The 19,113-nt window shown below is 41.2% G+C and overlaps 1 protein-coding gene across 2 annotated transcripts in view; it reads right to left on the bottom strand.

The window, feature by feature from the left end:
* Positions 1–19,113, bottom strand: part of LOC134646014 (ephrin-A2-like) — an 81,382-nt gene continuing 62,269 nt past the window's right edge. Inside the window, exons 2-4 of one of the 2 annotated variants that reach the window (XM_063499674.1) lie at positions 9,056–9,348; positions 3,962–4,027; positions 1–2,461 (exon numbers count right to left, since the gene is read on the bottom strand). In XM_063499674.1, the coding sequence (XP_063355744.1) occupies positions 2,337–2,461; positions 3,962–4,027; positions 9,056–9,348 (484 nt within the window). In that variant the 3' untranslated portion in view covers positions 1–2,336. Of the gene's footprint in view, positions 2,462–3,960; positions 4,028–9,055; positions 9,349–19,113 lie in introns of both variants that reach the window. The other variant, XM_063499675.1, reaches the window with a different exon arrangement.

The following is a 19,113-nucleotide window of genomic DNA, read 5'->3' on the forward strand; positions in this document are numbered from 1 at the left end:
AGTAGACAAAAAGACAATCTTTATTTGTGTGTTTCTCTCCTTGCTCTGACTTCTGTGTTTACTTTTGACTGACTTTAATGACTGAGGTCAGCGTCCACAAGAACACAACAAACAGAAAAGGAGACAAACTCATACATGACGCTCAGCCCTGGAGGCATCCTACCACTACCAACCATGGATCACAAACCAGAGAAGAAGAAGAACAATAGAAGGACAGCATCAGTGGAATAGAAGAAGAGAAGACACATTTTTTTAATCTTCCACAGGCTATACCCCATCACTGCTTTCCACACAGGAGTAATTAACAGTGATTTTAAATGCTACAAAAATAAGATGAAGTTGGGAAAGAAGTGCTTCCCCTTGTTTGTGTTTTCTTGTGTGTGTGTGTGATTGTACATGTGTGTATGTTCATGCCATGTCTTTGTAAATGTCTAGATCTGCATTCGCTCTTCTACATGTCTTTACGTGTGTATATCTGTACATGGGTCATCGTGTGTATGCAGGTGTGTGTTCACAGTGCTTACTCATTATGTTCACTTCCCAACATTAAAGAGGTCTCAGTCCCATCATACACACATGCTTTCTCTCCCCCCCTCCCTCCTCTCTTCGCTCTCTCTTTGTGCTGTTCCCTTTATAGTCATGACCATGAATGCTCCCACCATCTCAGAGGAACAGTCTCGTTATCAAAGACTAAACATGTGTATGTGAATACGTGTGTGTGTGTGTGTGTGTGTATACACCCATATGTGTTTTTTTGTGATGCTACCACACACTTACACACGCACACACACACACATCTCGCCTCATTTGCCACAGTCTATGCGCTTCCCTTATTGGTTTAACCCTCAGACCCAGGACCAGCTTCAGTCAGTGTTTACGTCCATTGTGATCTGGACTGGGCTCTGAGGGCTGATTTCCAGTCAGTTTCACCCTGTGGGTCCATTTATCTCCGGGCCCAAGCTAATCCATCAACGACTGAAAGCCAGACAGGAGAAACCGTGTGAGGAGAGAGGTTAAATTTTCCTTTTGATGTCTGAAAAAGTCTCAGGGAGAGCAAAGGAGCGGCAGCAGGGTGTTTCTGATTTTCCCCATGAAAAAATATATATCATCATTAGAAACAAGATTGATCTGAAGGTTTCACAGTGGTCATGCAACTTAAGTGTCGCCTCCTTTTCTCACCTGTCCTCCGTTCATCCTTGCTTCACCCCCCGCCCCAACTCCCACATGTCATCTTTTCAAATCCCCGACTATTTCATCCTGCCAGTCTGAGAGAAGGTACTGTAAGTGACCACAGTCATAATAATACAGAAAGACAAAGAGGTGGGTGACCAGTGGTACATTCATACATGAGAAAATCATGGTTCCAAAAGTCACCCGACCCAGTCAACATTAGACAGTGCTGAAGACGCCTGTGCTGGCCAGGCTGTGATAAATGCTTTGTTTAGAAACACGAATAAGACAGAACACATCCCACCTGAAGATCTACATCTCATCGAACCTACCCCGAACACCCCCACACCCTCCCAATGAAACAGGCTATGGTTATACTTGTCATTTAAATGAGTTATCTGAGTCTCTTCTAAAACTGCATGAGTTTCGTATCACATTGCAGTGACTCTACACTGGATCCGAAAATATCAACACGTGTAATATTACATTTCCCATATGGACGTATTCATGTAAATCTGTGCTCGCATTGTTTCCCCTTTTCTTTTCTGCACAGCCTGAGCCACTGTGCTCCTCTCCTCTATGCAATTGCTCTTATTGTTGTTGCAGCTGGAATTGGTCCAGATAGCATAGAATTCCAATTACAATGCAAGCTTGGCCACTTCCAATTCTTGGTTTGAGGATGGGATAGCAATGTGAGCAAAATTCAATTTTTGTGCATCCAGGCCTATCGCTTAATGCATCCTGCCGTGATTGCATGATTGGAATTGCCCCAGAACGACAAGTTTAATCATAGCCATGGCGATATCTACCCCATCAGTGGCCAAGAGTCAATAGTCAAATCAAAAGGACCCTCTGATATGAGTGCAGAGACATTTCTCTTGTGTTTTTCAGCTGAGAGGTGCTTTTCCACCTGGAATTCAGGGACCAGAGATAAACGACAACTTCCCAGACAGCTTAAGACCCAGCCCTCTTAGTCAGGCCTGTGAAGGGTGTCCGTGGCTGGGCCATAAAGGATGCTGGCAGTGGGGGTGGTTGGTGGTTGTATTGAGGTGGCGGTGGGAGCGGAACGGAGACAGAGGGCTTCCCTGAGGGGTGGTGGATTGAGAGGGACAGCCAGCCCAGCCCATTATCCCTGGGCGGGAGCTCCATGAAGAAGGAGAGAAGGGTCACAGCCAGTAGAAGAGTCCCAAGAAGAGTGAGGCCAGAGCAGCTAAGAGGGTCATGCACCCTGCCCTCCAGCTTGAACCTCCATCAGTCAGGAAAGGCTCCGGAGAATCATATCCCGACCCATCTGAAACAAAGAAATGAGAAAGAGAAAAAAAACGACAAAACATCTGAACTGAGAGAGGACGCACAGACAAAGACAAAACAATCTAAAACACAGCAAATGAACGAGGGAGTGGATTTAGCCAAAGAAAAATGGTAGACAAGTGAAACGATTACAGTTGGGGAGAGGTGGAAAGCAAGCAGCAAAGCACAAAACTCTCATCCTTTAACAGCTAAGGAGCGGCAAAGGAGGAAGAGGAAGAGAAGACGACGGCAACTGAGCTCTGCAGGGGGTTTAACCAACCTAATTACAGTTTAATCACAGAGACTCAGAATCTGGAGCGGCTGACACACACACACACTCACAAAGACACATCCACTCACACACATGTACAACTGCTCAGAGCTCATTCGAATGACAACATTTCACAGAAAAGATGGAAGCTGCAATGTCAGACACATTGCTTTAACAGCTACTCAAAGAGGAGCTGGAGCAACGACAGAATGTACATTGTTTCAGTAATTATGAAGGAGGAGAGAATTTCCTTTTCCCTTAGCGAGATATGGAATGATCTGAACCTGGAAAGCTGTGTAAGCTGACTCTCTTTTATGAAGCTCTTCAAAGCCATGTCATTATCCAGGGAGACGTGTAACTACCCAGGTTTGATTCCTTAGTGGGGTTTAGGCTGGGGGGGGGGATAGAATCCACATTTGTAGACATACAGGTAGATTTTCAAGATAACGCAAGTATAATGTAATGCTTGCCATACTCTGATCCCCATGTACGCTAGGCTTCTCTTGAGTTATTTTTAAACAGCGCTATCATTGGACAACATGGCTCACTAGTGTCAGCGCTGCGCTCTGCCTATGAGGAAGCACTTTTCAAAGGTGTGTGTTTTAGCAAGCAATTCATCCCTCATCTTCTCATCATCTGCCTTGTCAACTTTAAAAACAAACCTGAAACATTAGGAAAACTTTAAATCTTTAAATTAAACTTCTACAGCATGCAGCTGGTTTATTATTAGATTGCTTTCTGTTTCCTATGAGTGATTCAAGCAAGTCTGATGATGTTGAGGCTTGGTAACATTTTTAGAGAGCACTTTCAGCTGGCTCTGTTCTCTTTCTACAAGGACAGAAGGTCTCCCTCACACCCAGTGTGATGTGATGTGATTTGATGTGAAGTGCGTATGCCACTTTTTGCTTATGTGTGTGTGTATGTGGATGCACTCTTCTCTGTGCCTGTAAGTGTGTGCTTGCGTCTGCGCACGGTCGTGTGCGCTTGCATGTGTGAATGTGTCAGTATGCGCGCGCGTGTGTGTGTGTTTTCAGCGTGCGTGTCTGTGGGTAAAGGTGTTAAAGTGTTGCCTGGCCGGTCTGTGAATCAGAGCGAGGTCTGTTGCCGGGGCATTCTATCAGACCTCTTATTCCCCCTAATTTTACTTTGATAGCCAATCTGGACCTCTGTGTGTATATGTCATTGTGTGTTTGTGAGTGAGCGTGTGTGTGTAGATAGAGCGTGACTTACCTGGAGGTCTGACATACACTTTCAGCTTTAGACATGCCCGCCCCACATGGTTTGGGTGAGGAGATGCTGTGAGAAGAGACATTGAAAGTGGAGATTAGTTTAGAGATAACGTGATTTTTGCTGCTGATTGCAAACCGAATACATTTAATAACCCAGATAAAAAACAAGATTATTTTGTGTTTATGTGAACCAAAAGTAGATTTGACAGAATTTTTTTTTATATATAACTGATATATTGCAAGCCAGTAAGAACCAACAGTATTGTGTGAAAGTCTTGAGATACTTTAAAGCTCTTTAGACTTTGCTTCCAAGGAGCCAAACTTTCTTAGAACTTTTAGAAGTTGTCACGAGCCATAGTTCTCCAGAGGGGCGTACTGTGAAGCGTGATCAATGGCTTAGTGAGCTATGCTGAGGTTAAAGCCAGAGTTTTCAGTGTCACGAAAGTGGCTGTCTTTTTACTTGGCTAAATCATTGTGGTAACTTGTGCTGGGGTATGTTCAGAGTTTTGGTTTTAAATTGGCTAGGAGTGCCACGTTTTCACTGATTCTCGTGTTTACAGCATTCTTTATGTGCAATTGAGATTCTCTGCTGGTGGCATACATTTTATATTTGCAAGTTGTTAAGTCTTACCCTACTAAAATCACTGAATAAAAGTGCACAAACTGTGCATTGCCTAATGCAGAAAATGTAAAAAAAAAATTGCCTGATTGCAAAAAATTGTAAAAGTCTCTTTTACACTGCTGGAACTGGAGCTACTAGAAAACAGAACACACACTAAAAATACCTGTTCAATCAGTAGAATTAAATCACTTTGATTTGCAAATAAACTTTCCTTTATTAGGCTATAGGACAGTAACTTTGATGATGACCTCCCCTTTAACCTAAATCACGAGGTTTGATACCTCTCTATATATACACAAATACAGATGTGGTTTGATGACCATAGATATAAACAGAAACACAAAGGGACATGCAACGATAAAATAATGCCCACATATTAAAATGCTTATTTTACTGCTCTGTGAAATAAATCCAAAGATGGCTTTTCTTAGCATTAGTCTTTTCTCTTATTTGTAGCAGTATTATTGTGTTGAAAAAGAGTCACAGGACATGTGAAACAGAGAACGGCTTAACAGAGAAAGTTGATAACCACTGTTGTGATCTCCAATGGATGGGATTTGGGGTTTTGTTGAGCCAGTGCAAAGAAAGAAAGAATGCAAAGAAAGCCCGGCTGTGTTGAATTTCATTTGTAGTAAACCCCTCGAAAAGTTCGAAAGACCTTTAAAAAGGCTTTCAGTTTTTTCTATGGACATTGTCCTTTTTTTCCCACCCTTTTTCAGTCCTTGTACCTGACCATTTTCAGAGGAATTTTTATTTTTAAGCCACTTAATACTGAGCAATGAATTATTTAGGCATAAAAAAGTCACCTAACTTGAGGAACAAACCAGAGATGTTGTGTCTACACATAAAAGATAACTTAGCAAAAAACCAATTTCAATTTGTATCTTTATGCACTTTGCTACTAGCAGTCTGTATCAAAAACACATCATAATTTCTTTAGCTGAGTCTACGAAAAATACCAAAGATAGCATAGTTCATGTTTGTAACAGCAAGGTGGTTCCTGCAGAGCTATTATCAAAACCTTGGTATATCTCAGCATGGTGTGCGCAGCGTGCCCTTAAAAACTTTAATTTAACTGAATATGTCAGATCACATGTTCCAAAAGATACATTTTTTCAGTTAACATGTTAAACATTTGTCACAATTTAGCATTAATCCAGTAATTAATGCAACTTATTACTTTCTTAACAGTGTTTAGAAGTTTAAGCAAGTGTAGAGTTTCATATATTATGTCCTCATACTATGTGCTCCCATAAACACACTAAGCACTTTAGGCAATGTAAACAAGTTTGTAAGGGATCACTGAAATTCATTCACACTCACATTCCTAAGGGAAATAACTGACTCTCAAATCAACCTGGCTTGAATGTCTTTGGAATGGGGAAGGAAATCCATGCAAATTCCCCACAGTCGCAGGTCTATCTTGCCGTGAGGTAACAGTGCAAACCACTGAGCCAGCTTGCTGCCCAGATTGAATGCCAAAAAAAAGAAAAAGAAAAAAAATGTTAAAAAGTTAGTGTGATTCAAACTTCAAAGTAGAGTAAATGAAATTGAATCTGGGTTTTTAGTCCCACCTCGCTCCAATGTGAAATAGAGCTGGAGACCCTAAAGGAGATTGTGTCCAAGTCTCTGACCAGTCATACATGCTGACGAGCACAGCCACCCACACACATACGCAGATGTGTAAAAGAATGTGCACACGCACAGTTGGTTGCAGAAGTGTGCGTGGAGACCTACTGGCCTTCTCCCTTGAGGAAGCCACAACCCAGTAGTGACCCCATAGAGAATCATGTTCGAGATCCACAGTGCACAGGAAATAAATCTGACCCCTCATTTGCCCTCTCCTCCCTCTTTTTTAGCCCCCGACTCCTCCCTCCATCTTTCTCTCTGACCTTCACCTCCTTTACCCTTTAAGGCCTTACCTATAGGCCACTTCCTATCCATCAATTTTTTTCAGATTATCTCCCTACACTACTTGTAGTGGGGAGAAGAACTTGGGCCTAGCATTAAGGCTTGTTCTCCTAGTGGACGTTTCTGTTTTGGCTTGACTGAAAAAGGCAAAAGGGCTAGAAGGGTTTTTTCCCTCTTCTTTGTTACCCCCAACAATTTCCACCTGTGTCATTTTTAAAAGTCACACCAATTCACCCAGTGACTCATTTTCCCAGCACATCCACAATCTAAAGTCTCCTAAAAACCCATTGAAAACCACTCAGCCTCATCAGATGACAGCTGGGAGAAGCAAGGGGTGGAGCTGACCTGTCAACATGTCAGCCCCATGACAAATACACACACCAGTGTGCACTCACAGGGATGCACTCTCATGGATATGACCACAAATGCCAATCAAATATGTGCTTCACAAGTATGTTCAGAGAGGACGCACACAATAAGGCACTTAGCGGAAAGGCCGGGTGGTTAAAACGGTCGGCACGTTGTCGTTCCACATCAGTACTGACCTGTGCATGAGTGTGTTTAATGTGAGCATGTGAGTGACGGTGAGAGGCAAGAATGTGTGTTCGCCTGCCAGTCAAGATGATGGACATGGCCTTTCACGGACTCACAATCGCTTGACAACTGACCCCCATGACCAGGCCTCCCCCCGCAGCACACACACACACAAATATATATTGAAACACATTCACAAGAATTCTAGTCATGTGGAACACACACTATCCCTAGGGGTCCCGTGAACACAATACCATAGTCAGCAACTAACTAGAGGGGCCCAAACCATCCCTACATGAGACTGAAAACAGAAGAATGTGTGCTTGTGTGTATGTGTGCCAACTGGGAAAAGTGCAGTGGGACATCGGGTGGCTGTTATCGTTGCCTCTTCAGCTCCCTGACTCTCGCCTGCTGTGTCTTTGTGGTTGTGCAGACAATAGACTTGGGTAAATATTTGTAGATGACAAGTAGCAATTTAAAAAAAGTTTCTTTACCTACAAATAGTCTTAAAAGCAAACTTTTCAGTAATGCAAAAGCGTTGTATTTTCGCATTGCGCATTTGTTTTTATATTAATTGTATTGCAAAACAGTTACTGTTACTGCATGAGAAATAAAACCTGAAAAAACTAAACCTGTTTTAGAATCTGCCTATCTATATCTAACTTTTTTTCTTTGCTTTAAGTCTCCTTGCACTCTCAGAATGAAGACAATATCACTGTAAAATGAGAATCACTATCCAAGGACAAGAAAACTCCCTCTATAACCTGACCTGAAACTGGTGCTACAGGACCTTCTTCCCATTATGAGTCATGGTGAGAATGCACCATCTCCTGCTAAAAAGGTCAAGGTCAGTTTTTCAGCCAACTGTGCAGCGATAATGTAAGGAGAAATGAAGAGACCCGTGTCAGGCTGCATACTGGCAGAATTCCACGCAGTAAAAAAAATAATCTTTTGGACAAAATAAGATTTTTCTTAAGAGAATCTCAAAGGTCAAGTCAGAAAAAACCCCGAATAGGATGACTTTCCTCAGTCGTTATCCAGTATAGTTATCTGCTGGCAAACTGAATCCTGCAAGTGCAAAGTATTTTCCCTAACACTGCTGACTGACGTGTACTTATTAACAATTAAACTGATCAAAAACTAATGATGAGTTTACATAACTCATCAAATGACTGTATGGTCATTTGAGACTGACAAAGAAAAAGAAATCAGCCAACCAAACAAATGAAAGCAAAAAAAAAAAGCATAACACAGCATACATCGTTTTTTCAAATGCTTTTGGTGTCCTTGTAATTGTGCGCTCTGTGAAAAACACATTTCTTCCCAGGTGGTTTGGATACTAAAACAGACAACTGCAGCTCCTACAGCAAAAAAAGGAAAAGTGGTGCTTTCCTGTGTTTGAACATTGACAGTAAAGCTTTCCAAAGTCAATTTAATGTTGCTTTTCTGTGATTACCAACTGATTTTGCACTAAACAGTCTGGATGCGGTAAATCCATCCCACACTGAGAAGTTGAAAACAATGTTTAAGAGTAATTTGAAGCTACTATATGTCTCACGCCTGCTGGGGGAATGATAGCTTTTAAACTTTGTTCAAAAAAGTAGTCTCAGGGGGGTAATACTAATACATCACTTGTTGAAGTGAGGAGAAACATCAATAGAGCTAATATAAAAATGATTACAAACTACGCCTGGTGACATTTTTACCACTTTGCCGAGCACACCACTTATGATCTCGACAGAAGCAGCGAGATGCGCTAAGAAATAAAGCGAGGGAGAGTGAGAGGGGCGAATAAGAGATGGAAGGTGTATTTGTGCGGGCTGTGTTTGAGAACTCTCTCAATCAGCTTCTGTTGATTGCATATTTACATATTGTTTACAAATGCAAATTGAGCAGGAGCGTGGATACCATGCAAACAGACAGACAGACACACACACACGCACACACACGCAGATAACGAACATCTTTACCTACACACACAATCTCCCCAAACACAGAGAAACACACTCTACTTGGCTGATAACCTACAGATATAGTAGTACTCGTGTCCAGGTCTGAACTCAAAGCCCAGGGAGAAAGGAGTGAAGAGCTGGAACTTCTCTGAGAAGCGCAGGGGCCCATCAGGACCAGTGGGACGGTTGCACTCCCAGCGCTTAAAGCCACGCATCCTGTGCTGGCAGGAAGTGTAGCCCTCATGGTTGACCATGAATAGGATGTAGCGCTCCATGCGTCCGTGGGATGGAGGACCCTCGTAGTATGGACAATAGATGTCTAGATAGTCATTAATGTTCACTGCCACCCTGTACTCTCCATGCCAGAACCTGTAAGACACAGAAAAAAGGAAACATTCTTCATGAATAAAAAAATAATCGAACAGACTCAGGGATATGCGCAGAATCTGTGAGGAGCTGTGCTTTCTGTGGTAAAATGAGACTGTGGAAGTCTTACGTTTTAAGAAAAATCTTTATATTCCTGAAAAACAATCAATATTTACTACAATTTCTGTATGATTGCACAGCACAAAGGAAACTATCTGCCTAGCGTAGTCATCCGGTGCAATGTAACCATATGAAATTGTGCGATTGTTGGAACATTTTTGTGTTTACACATCTTCAGAGGCAAATCAAAGGTCGCAGAACAACACTCCTTAGAGTTTCCATATATTGCTCAAGGACACTGAAACAATTGCTTTTCTGATTTAAACCACCTGAGTCAGTGAAAAGAAAAAAAATAATCCTAGAGGGCATTTAAAAAACAAACAAAAACAAAACAATATATTGTTAAAGCCAGAAAAATCAATGATGATCCCTCTGGTTATGCCAGTTTACATAGCAACCAATTTTATTTTAATAAAGCTTGGTAAACTACAATTTATGGGAATTCGAGGCATGTTTCAAACACAGGTTTTTTTTCCAGTCGGCGTGCTTGAATGAGCCTTGTGGTATGATACTTAAGAGAAGTAGGTCATCATGGTAGAGAGCACACATTGCTGTTGTAGGTGTCTACTTAGTTCAGCAAGCATGGAGATCAGTGAGGTTGGCATCATGAACCGAAACAAGTTATTAAAGAAAAAAAAAACTATTGGTATTAAAACGCTCATCCTGGAGTTTCTACACTGCGGCAGTCCCTTATAATATTCATAGAATGCAGGTGATATGGAAACGCATGAGATGCTGGCCCCTTCATCCTTTTTCAGCAACCTCTGCTAGTCACTTTTAATACATTAAAAACATATGGCTGCATATTTTCCCTTTATAATACAGGCTCTATTTATGTTTATATTTTGGTGCCAGTGCTGTTTATAAGAGAACTGAACTTCTGTTTACAATCTTGAAGTCAGTGAAGTGAAACAGTCTCTCTTTAAAGGATGAGGCTGGAGATACTCTATATTTTTGTTATTGTCAAAAAAATGCCGATGAGGACTAAAACCAACAGCATGCAGCCTGCCTCTCTACACTTCTGGATTTCCCTGCCTTGTTTTTCTATAGACATAAATTTCAAATAATGCACGGTGTGTTTATAATGAATCGTTTGCATTTGTTGGAGGGTATTTTTTTGTTTGCTGATTAATAAACATGGCAACTGGTGCTGATTGCTCTGGGATGTTTATATCAGCAGGACAGAGTATATGTTGACTCAGTAGTTAAGTTAAACGGGCAATGAGTTAAGTTAAGTTAAATTAAAATAAAATGTAATGTATTGTTTCCTGTAGGACATTGCATTTAATTCCTTTCTATTAGTAGAAAATACCTTATTAAAGAGCACAGCAGATGTGTTTTAAAAAGCAGGGCAAAAATGAGCTCTGTAGAGTAAAAGTATAAACATCTTTTCAGTAAACCATCAAACATTTCGATGCATTTTTAAATAGTCAGTGCAATATCCATTTTATTCTTTGTGGTCAAGTAAACCTGTCGATGTCTGCAGCCGCCACGTCCTCCGGTGTTTTTCATTACCTTCATTATCATCACCATAGCTACAATCAATTCAATTCCAAATGTACCACCTCAAGTACATTTAAAATTCATTACACCGCGTTATCAAATCTTGTATGTCGAAGCTCGGTAAATTTGAGACGCAGGAAAATGTCTTCAATCAAATAAGCATAGCCTAAACAAAACCAAGCTGTCGTGCAATCTAGTTGTCACAGACAGCACGCACACAGGCGGCTTGGGCTTTTTAAACAAATTCATCATTTTCTCCCTCACCTTGGCAGTAATTGATTGCCTAGAATGAAGACATTTTGGTCTAAGCACTCTTGGTTAGTGGGATATTTAGCTTTGGGACAAATTATCCCTATAACGGCAGTCCTATCTCTCTCCCAGAGGGCAAATCAGGAAGTGAGTTAGATGTGAAATGAGCGTCTTCATGCTTCGGTGCCCTATCAGAGTACGTTTTGCAGCTTCTAAAGGGATCCTTGAACAGATCATTTAGAGGCATTGATCCACCAGGGAGCTCCTCTTGGCTCTCTCTGCTCCCAATCAACTCTTATTAACAACTAAAGGGGGAAGGCAGAGGGAGAAACAGAGGGAGAGATGTATAGAATGAGAATAAAAAGCCTGAAAGCAAAGAACAGAAGGGATGAAACAGAGAGAAAAAAGGTGGGGGAGGAAGGGAAATATGTGCGAAGCTAGAACAATAGAGAAGAAAAAGCAGAGAGAGGAGGGCGACACTCAAATATGGGGTAATGAGATTGCATGAAATTAGTTTAGAATAAAGCTGAAAAATGAGGAAAGAAAAAGCAGAAGAGGAGGTGGAGGCCAGATGGAAGAAGAGCAGATGGAAGAGGAGTTTTCTATATTTCATTTCAATTTATATGACTATGGTTTTTCATCTGAGACAAATGTGCTTTGCCTATTGATTGTGCGCTGATACATTTATGGATGACTACCACTTGAGCATTAGTACATTGGATATGCAGTAAAGTACGGATGTGTGTGTGTTCATGCAGGCAAGCATGTGTGTGTGTGTGTGTGTGGCCGGTTAAATGGTAGCATGGCAAAGTGGGTCTCACTCGGTGAGGATGCTCAATCCAAGAAAGGGCTAATGTGCCAGGATACATTAGGTTGTATCAGTGCCCTGCCCTGCTCCTGTGACACTGTCTGCATTCCTAATTTGCCGAGGTGAGCCGAAATCGCGTGTGCAGGTGAGTGTGTGAACGTGCAGGTGTGTGCCACTGCACTGCGAGCTGTTAAACAGCGCATGTTGGTGTGTGTCACAGTTTGTGTGTCCCGTATCTTCCACTCTCAGGCTGAGTGTCATTTGGAATTAAACACACACACTGCACTAGCCAAAAAAGACATGGGAATGCACTCACATATAAGACACGGCTCTTTGAGAAAGAGCTGTGTGCGCGTGTGTCTGTGTGTTATTGATGTTTGTAATGGGATGTCTTTGAATCTGTATGTGCGTATATTTCAAAGCTGTGAAAGCTGTGATATAACAGTATTGTGCAACATTATATTTAAAGAACTCATAACTTAATAAAAGCTGACATTATGAAGCTTCATAAATGTTTCTATTTAAGATGTAATTTATTTGCAACTTAAGTCTTGAAAATTACATTTCACTGAACATCAGGGCTTTAATTTCTTAGTGTTATGAAAGTGTAATAGCTCATAGTCAGAGCACTGTAACATCATTGTTACATCTGCAATAGACCAGTCTTTTAAACACACTTAATCTCTATAAGCGGGCATCTTCTTGTCCCTTATTGGCAAAATCTGCCAAGAAGAGCTTTATTATGAAATGTTTTGTGGTTTCTGCTTGTTGTTTAAGTACCATTGCGCACCCACGTTTGAGCAAGCCTAGGTTGCATGCAGGTAAACTGTTGGACAAACCGACAAACAACACATAGTCATTTCCCAAATATCTAGGTGCAGCTTGAGTCCCGAATATTAACACCAGAATGGTTCATTGGTTCAGGTTTAGAGGCTTAAACCTCTTTAAATATAGTCATTGCTGCTTTTTTGAAGGGTGCGCCATCAGTTGTGACATCTCCTCGGCACTGTTTTGGCTTGTACCTCTCAATTTTTTTGTGAGACAGACGATGTTGCTAGTTTGTAAACACAAGTATACAATCCTCCCAGCTTAAAAGTATCAAACTTTGTGAAGTTTAATACACAATATTGTGATGGCTTTGGTTTGCCTGTTTTGCCTTCTTTTATTCCTTTAGTGTGGAGGTTTTTTTTTCAAAGTGCGGACACCGATAATTCAGGAAAAGACTGCAGAAAGTATGGCAAACCTCATGGGGAATTTCTGGCTCAGCTGTGGTAGCACATTGGCAGTCTATTAGCGATCCGTGGGCAGCTTCGGACTGCTCATCTACCTGCAGAGAGCATCTGTTGTCAGATGGGGGCAGTGTCAAAAATATGTGGTGCAACCAGTCTGTGTGCTACTCTTGCTTGTGTTGTTGTTGGCCATTCAGTGGAGAAAATCTAAATTATAACATTTTTTCTTGTGCTTCTCTCACTCCTGATGAACTCCACTGTCACTCCCTTCCCTGTGCCGGCCCATTTGTCAACCAATCAGCATTAGATCAACCCACCACCCACACTGAGCAACATGCAGATGGGATTTTGGAGGAATGTAGAGACGCATGTTTGCATTGGTTGAAAACCCTTTTCTGTAGGCTCTCTAAATAGGCAAAACCTTTCTCAGTAGTAGTAGTAGTACTCAGCTACTGCTTGCAGTAACATAAATTAAGCATCTGCACAAACAGTGACTGGGCTATGCAAAAGGATCTAATTTACAGAGTTAGTGAACTGGCTGCAATGAAAACATCAGAGCTACCTACACATTATACCTACAGGAGCAGCTGCACCATGGAAACCCATGCCATGAAGCTCCTGATACACAGTTTGGAGGCTGTTGTTAATGGCAGAGGAGATTTGTAGCTCTGCAGTTACTGAGTCAGCAGAGCTTTGATGACTTTTATGCACTACGCGACCATGCTCCGAGTTTCTGTGGTTCCTAAATGCCTCCACTTCTTGGATCATGGAATATTTTGGAGGGAATTTCAAGTGACTGAACAGAATGCAGTATGGATTGCACCAATTTTCATAGTGTCTCATTTTTGACAAACAATAACTCCCCCCCAACCCCATTTCATCATAATAATTCAACATTCGGCACAAAAGAAGCTTTAAGGTAGCTTACAACAAAGTACAGAGCAAAATTATAAAGTTTCACTAATCCTTTTACTCATTCAGTGTAAACTTTTACAACCGGTACAAGAAATAATGTCTATGCTTGTTATTTTACGGCTGAAAAAACTTGATTATCTTTCATTTCCAGGGAAAGATATGTGTTTGTATTTCTAGCATATTGATAATTAAGTTCTGAAGGGGTAGAAAGATAAAGATTTAAAACTTTATGTTTTATGCTTTTGAAATTAAGTAGTGTCTATGAAAACACTGTCTTAAATTATGCCTGTTAAACAGACTGCTGTTGGAGTGCATGTTGTTTAGTACATGGTCTTTTCATATTTTTTTGTTCCGCCGCTTGAAGCAATTTCTTTCTAATATTGTCTGTGTATGAACCTGAGCAATATGATATCATTCCTAATCCTCTGATGCCTCACAAATTCTCCTCACTCTCTCAGTGCAATTGAATTGTCTGGTGAGGTTAGCCAGATGCAGCTGAAAGACTTGGCTTCTGGCTGGTGGCTCTCATCTGGATATAAAAGGATCATTCTGAGGCTTGGACCATAATCAGTGGAAATGGATCTGCGTTAAAGTGTTTTATGGTTTTGTGTGCACATATCAGGATGAAAGAAAATAGAAATGGGAGAGCTTAAAAGTTGAAATAAAAGATCCAAACAAAAAGGGGACGAGAGAAAACACGTCTTTGAGTTTTTTTTCTGGATGTGCGTATCTGCTGCAATCGCAAGTTCTGTATTTTTCCATACAGTAGTAACTGTACTCCTGCGTGTAGTGGCCACTCTTTAGTATTCTGACACCAGTGAGTCATCAACATCCTCTCTCAATATGGCTGTGATCAAAGCCTCTGTTTGGAGAAGCCTTGGATGTTTACCATACCTGCCTGCGTCCTAAACAGCAGGCTCCATCAACCACCGAACATCAAAGGATGCTTCTCTCTCTCTCTCCCACTATGTCATCCCACTCTCATTCTATAACTTTCTCCTTTTCTTTAGCTTTACTTGATCTGTCTTTGTCACTCCCACTTATGGTGCACTCACACCGTGGCCTGCAAAAAAAAAGAAAAGAAAAAAAAAAAAGAACAGAAAAACCTCTTTCTTCCGTTTTTGGTCTGTCAGTCAAATTCTGATCCAGTTGCTTTTGGTAAAAATGGGAGCTCTGAGGAGAAAAGAGGCTGGCTGCACAGTTAAGTTTCCAAACCCACAAAAACTACAGGGGGCACCATTTCAAAATACAACGTCTTCATTTGGTAGACATTTCTCGACACTGGATTTTTGGACACGTCTTCACTTCTTGAAATAACTTATCGCTTGATTTACTTAAGGGAACAGCTTTCAGATTTCACTGTGCAAACAACTTTGTTTTCCCATTGCATGCTCTTTTTTCTTGTGTGTGTGCAGCATCTGTGCCCAGATAAAGTGCAAAGCATAGGGCAGTCAAATTAAGCCAAGTGACAGAACATGCAGTTCCTCTAATGGCAACCTGAGGCTGACTAAGGAATTAATTCTCCATAGACTCCCATGTTAAAATGCCCAACTTACGCCAATAAAATAACACATTTAGAGCCTTCATGCTATAGTTAATTTTCCATAACAGCTGTACTGGGTATGATTATTATTATTTTTGTTATAAATAATCATGACAGCTGATTGCTCTCTGCTGAACACCATCACTGCTTATTCAAGCCAACGATTTGAGGCTCTCAACCACATTTGTGGTGTATGTTCATTTTGTAGCATTTCTAATGTAATTATCCAACAAAGAAATATGTTGGATATTTGGGAGACGGACAGTAGCTCATATTAGTAGTAGTAGCAGCAGCAGTAGTAGTAGACAATCAGGCCAACAGGTCTGTGCTTAAGTATTAGTAAGGAAAACTCTAGTATTTTATTAGACTGTTACTGAGACTAACTTGCAGGTATGTGTCATAGTGAGTTGCACCCATTCAGCTTATCATTGCTGCTTTCTATCTGATAACTTGGGATCTTTACCTTTCATTATAAAGAGCCTTGAGGAGACTGTTGTTGTGATTTGGTGCAAATTGAATTGAACCTGACCTGTCAACACATGTAGCAACTCTAATGTTAAAATGCGCAACTTACACCATGAAAACAACACAAAAAAGCTTTTGGTCTCTGTAGTTACTTTTTCTGTACAGAGGTGAGTTTCTTTTTTTTTTGGTTGCAAGCAGGATAGGTGGAAGAATTGGATTTGGCTCAATTTTTAAATCCAATTCACTGTCACATCTTCAGTCAACTCAAAAGTTGTTGTCCAACTTTAGTTGCCAACTCCTATCTTGAGGCACAGTGGGTGATGCTCTCAGCCAGCAGTTTATCACCATTCTCTCATTGAGAGTAATAAACATCCGGTTTGCTCTCCTCCACACACCAGCACAAAGAGACTCCACCAGTATTGCTGCCTAACCCTGGCAAATTCTGTGCACTGTTGGCCAAATGAATATGTGGAGTCTTTTAAATGTAACATTTCATATTCAAAACAGGCACGATTTCACCTCATTTGGCTTTCTGGCAGGAAGAAATTGCAGGCTTTTGTAGACGTGTGTGGCTGAAAGTAGCCTCAGTTATGTTGCTGTCTCAGTCTCCTACACCATAACTCCAGTCACTCTCAATATCTCTCCAATTAACTCCACATTACTCTCTGTTTCTATCTCTCCATCTTCATCTTCTCCTGACTTTACTCTGTCTTTTCCTCCTTTTCTTTACTTTCGTTCCCTCAATCTTCATCTCCAGTCACTTCTGCTTCATTTACTCCCTCTCTATTCTTTCTTCTTCTCCCAGCACTTTCCTTTCTGGAGCTCAGCTCCAGCATCTTTTGACATTCTTGCTATCTCCTCTTTTCAGTCTTCGCGACTGTCAACGCCCCCACCCGCCTCTTTTCTCTTCCTGTTCTCTCCTTTGTCTTAACTTTCTTCCCCCATTATTGTATTTTTATTCCCTCACCATGGCATCGTCTGCTTTCTGCTCATTCTGTTTGAATGTTTAAAAGGACTCCTTCGTGCACACAGACAGACACACGCACACATACATCATCCTCTGGCTAGGACTCTTTAGCTGCTTTTTTCCCAGCATGAGGTGTTCCTTTCTCATGCTGTTGTCTTCTCCTGTGTCTCCCATCACATTGCTGCTGATGCTTAGATACGTTAGGAAAAGTAAATATGTTACCTCCCTGGAAACAAACACATTGAGGCTGACATATCTAGACATTTCCAACACATGGATGTATACTATAGTGTAGAGTACAAGCTCATCTCAACAAAATAACACATGTAACACAGAAAGCATTAATGCATTCAGTATAATGTAAAGCCAAATTAACACACATCGAAGTACTGGGATTCATAAGCACAGATGTACATGTTTAATTATGCAGATTAGCTCTTGATCCTCACTTCTGTGTTAAACACATGCAAACAGCATGGAATAGAGCACATAACACACACATGCACATCTCACTGTACGTGCAACGAAGCAAACATGAAAAAGAAACCATCAAAAGCCACAACCCACAACCGGCACACACTCCTGAGCAGCTCAAACTGTGTTGTTTTGACAAGTTCCACATCTGTCACTCTGAATAATGTCACCCATAGATCACTGTGGTGACATTCAGCACATCTGAAAGGTTATTATGTATTTCTCCAAGACGGGCAACTTAGCCCCCCTGCGGATTAAGTGCTGCCTGTGTCAATCCCTGGGAAATTCTTACACATATGTACACATACACACAGTCAGACATAAAACAGGCTGCCCATCACTCACATATACACATACAACCCAACGCCCACTGACTGGATTAACATAACAAACCTTGTTCTTGAGCCCCCCACCCGGGAAGGATAATTACCACTTTGGTGATGTGTTTGCTAAAAAATACACACAAAAAGTAAAGACAGAATAGACCCAATGGCAGTCAGATACAGAGACAAAGCCACTGATGGATGGGCAAGCAGGTTGAGTTAGTCAGACCGACAAGATGAGAGCTCGGGCACACGCGGTATTTCTGACAAGCTGACAGGCAGAGTGCATGATATGCCTATATCAGTCTCCTTGTTTTCTGAGGGGCATTCACCATGATGCAGCACCAACGCTGGCACTGTCGACAGCACGAACAGCAGTGGGGCTCTATTGGTATCGACAAGGTTGGCTCAAAAAGATGTACGAATGAAGGAGCTGATGGCTGGTGTCCAAGTTCGCCAATGGGAATCTCTCAACAAGGGTGGGGAGCGGCAGAAATGTCACGTATCCACAGAGTCAATGTTTAAAGAAGGGAGAAGAACTGGCTGACATTTTTTATTCCATCAATACTCATGCATTCTTCAAGTTTGAGTTCAACTTTTTTTTTCTGACGGATTGGGGGCCATCTTTGGCTGTCATTAAAACGCACCGCAAACATTTTGTTAAGAATGATGAAAATAACAAAGTGTTTCCACAAAAATGGCCAGCCTACATCTGGCCAGGGGTATACAGTTTGTCTTCTGGGAGTACAACTACAAAACCAAAACCTTTAACTTTGTTTTGTACATTAATGATTTTTTTACACCCCATATTCTACAAAAAACCTTTCAAGTCTGGCAAGCAAATAATATCAATTCTCCATTATATAGACTTGGGACAAATGTGTTTACTGTTTTAGCTCAATGTTGGTGTAAGAACCTTCATTTTAAAAGTTACAGATCAATTTTTTTCATGTTTTTTTCAGTTTGACCACCGAGTTGCATTTAGTCTGTGCTTGAGGAATACTACTGTTACTTTCATATATAAACAAAAGGTTTGCAGTGTTTTTCCGCTCTCAGATTTCTGCCCTGATCAACAAAGTGATTTTGTAACTGACTAGTTTAGCCAGTTTGACTTATTCGCCTACCAGTGGACTGATTATCATCTTTCAGTCTGCCTGACAACTACTTTCACA

The sequence above is a fragment of the Pelmatolapia mariae genome, linkage group LG16_19 (assembly GCF_036321145.2).
Source record: "Pelmatolapia mariae isolate MD_Pm_ZW linkage group LG16_19, Pm_UMD_F_2, whole genome shotgun sequence".
Classification (NCBI taxonomy): domain Eukaryota; kingdom Metazoa; phylum Chordata; class Actinopteri; order Cichliformes; family Cichlidae; genus Pelmatolapia; species Pelmatolapia mariae.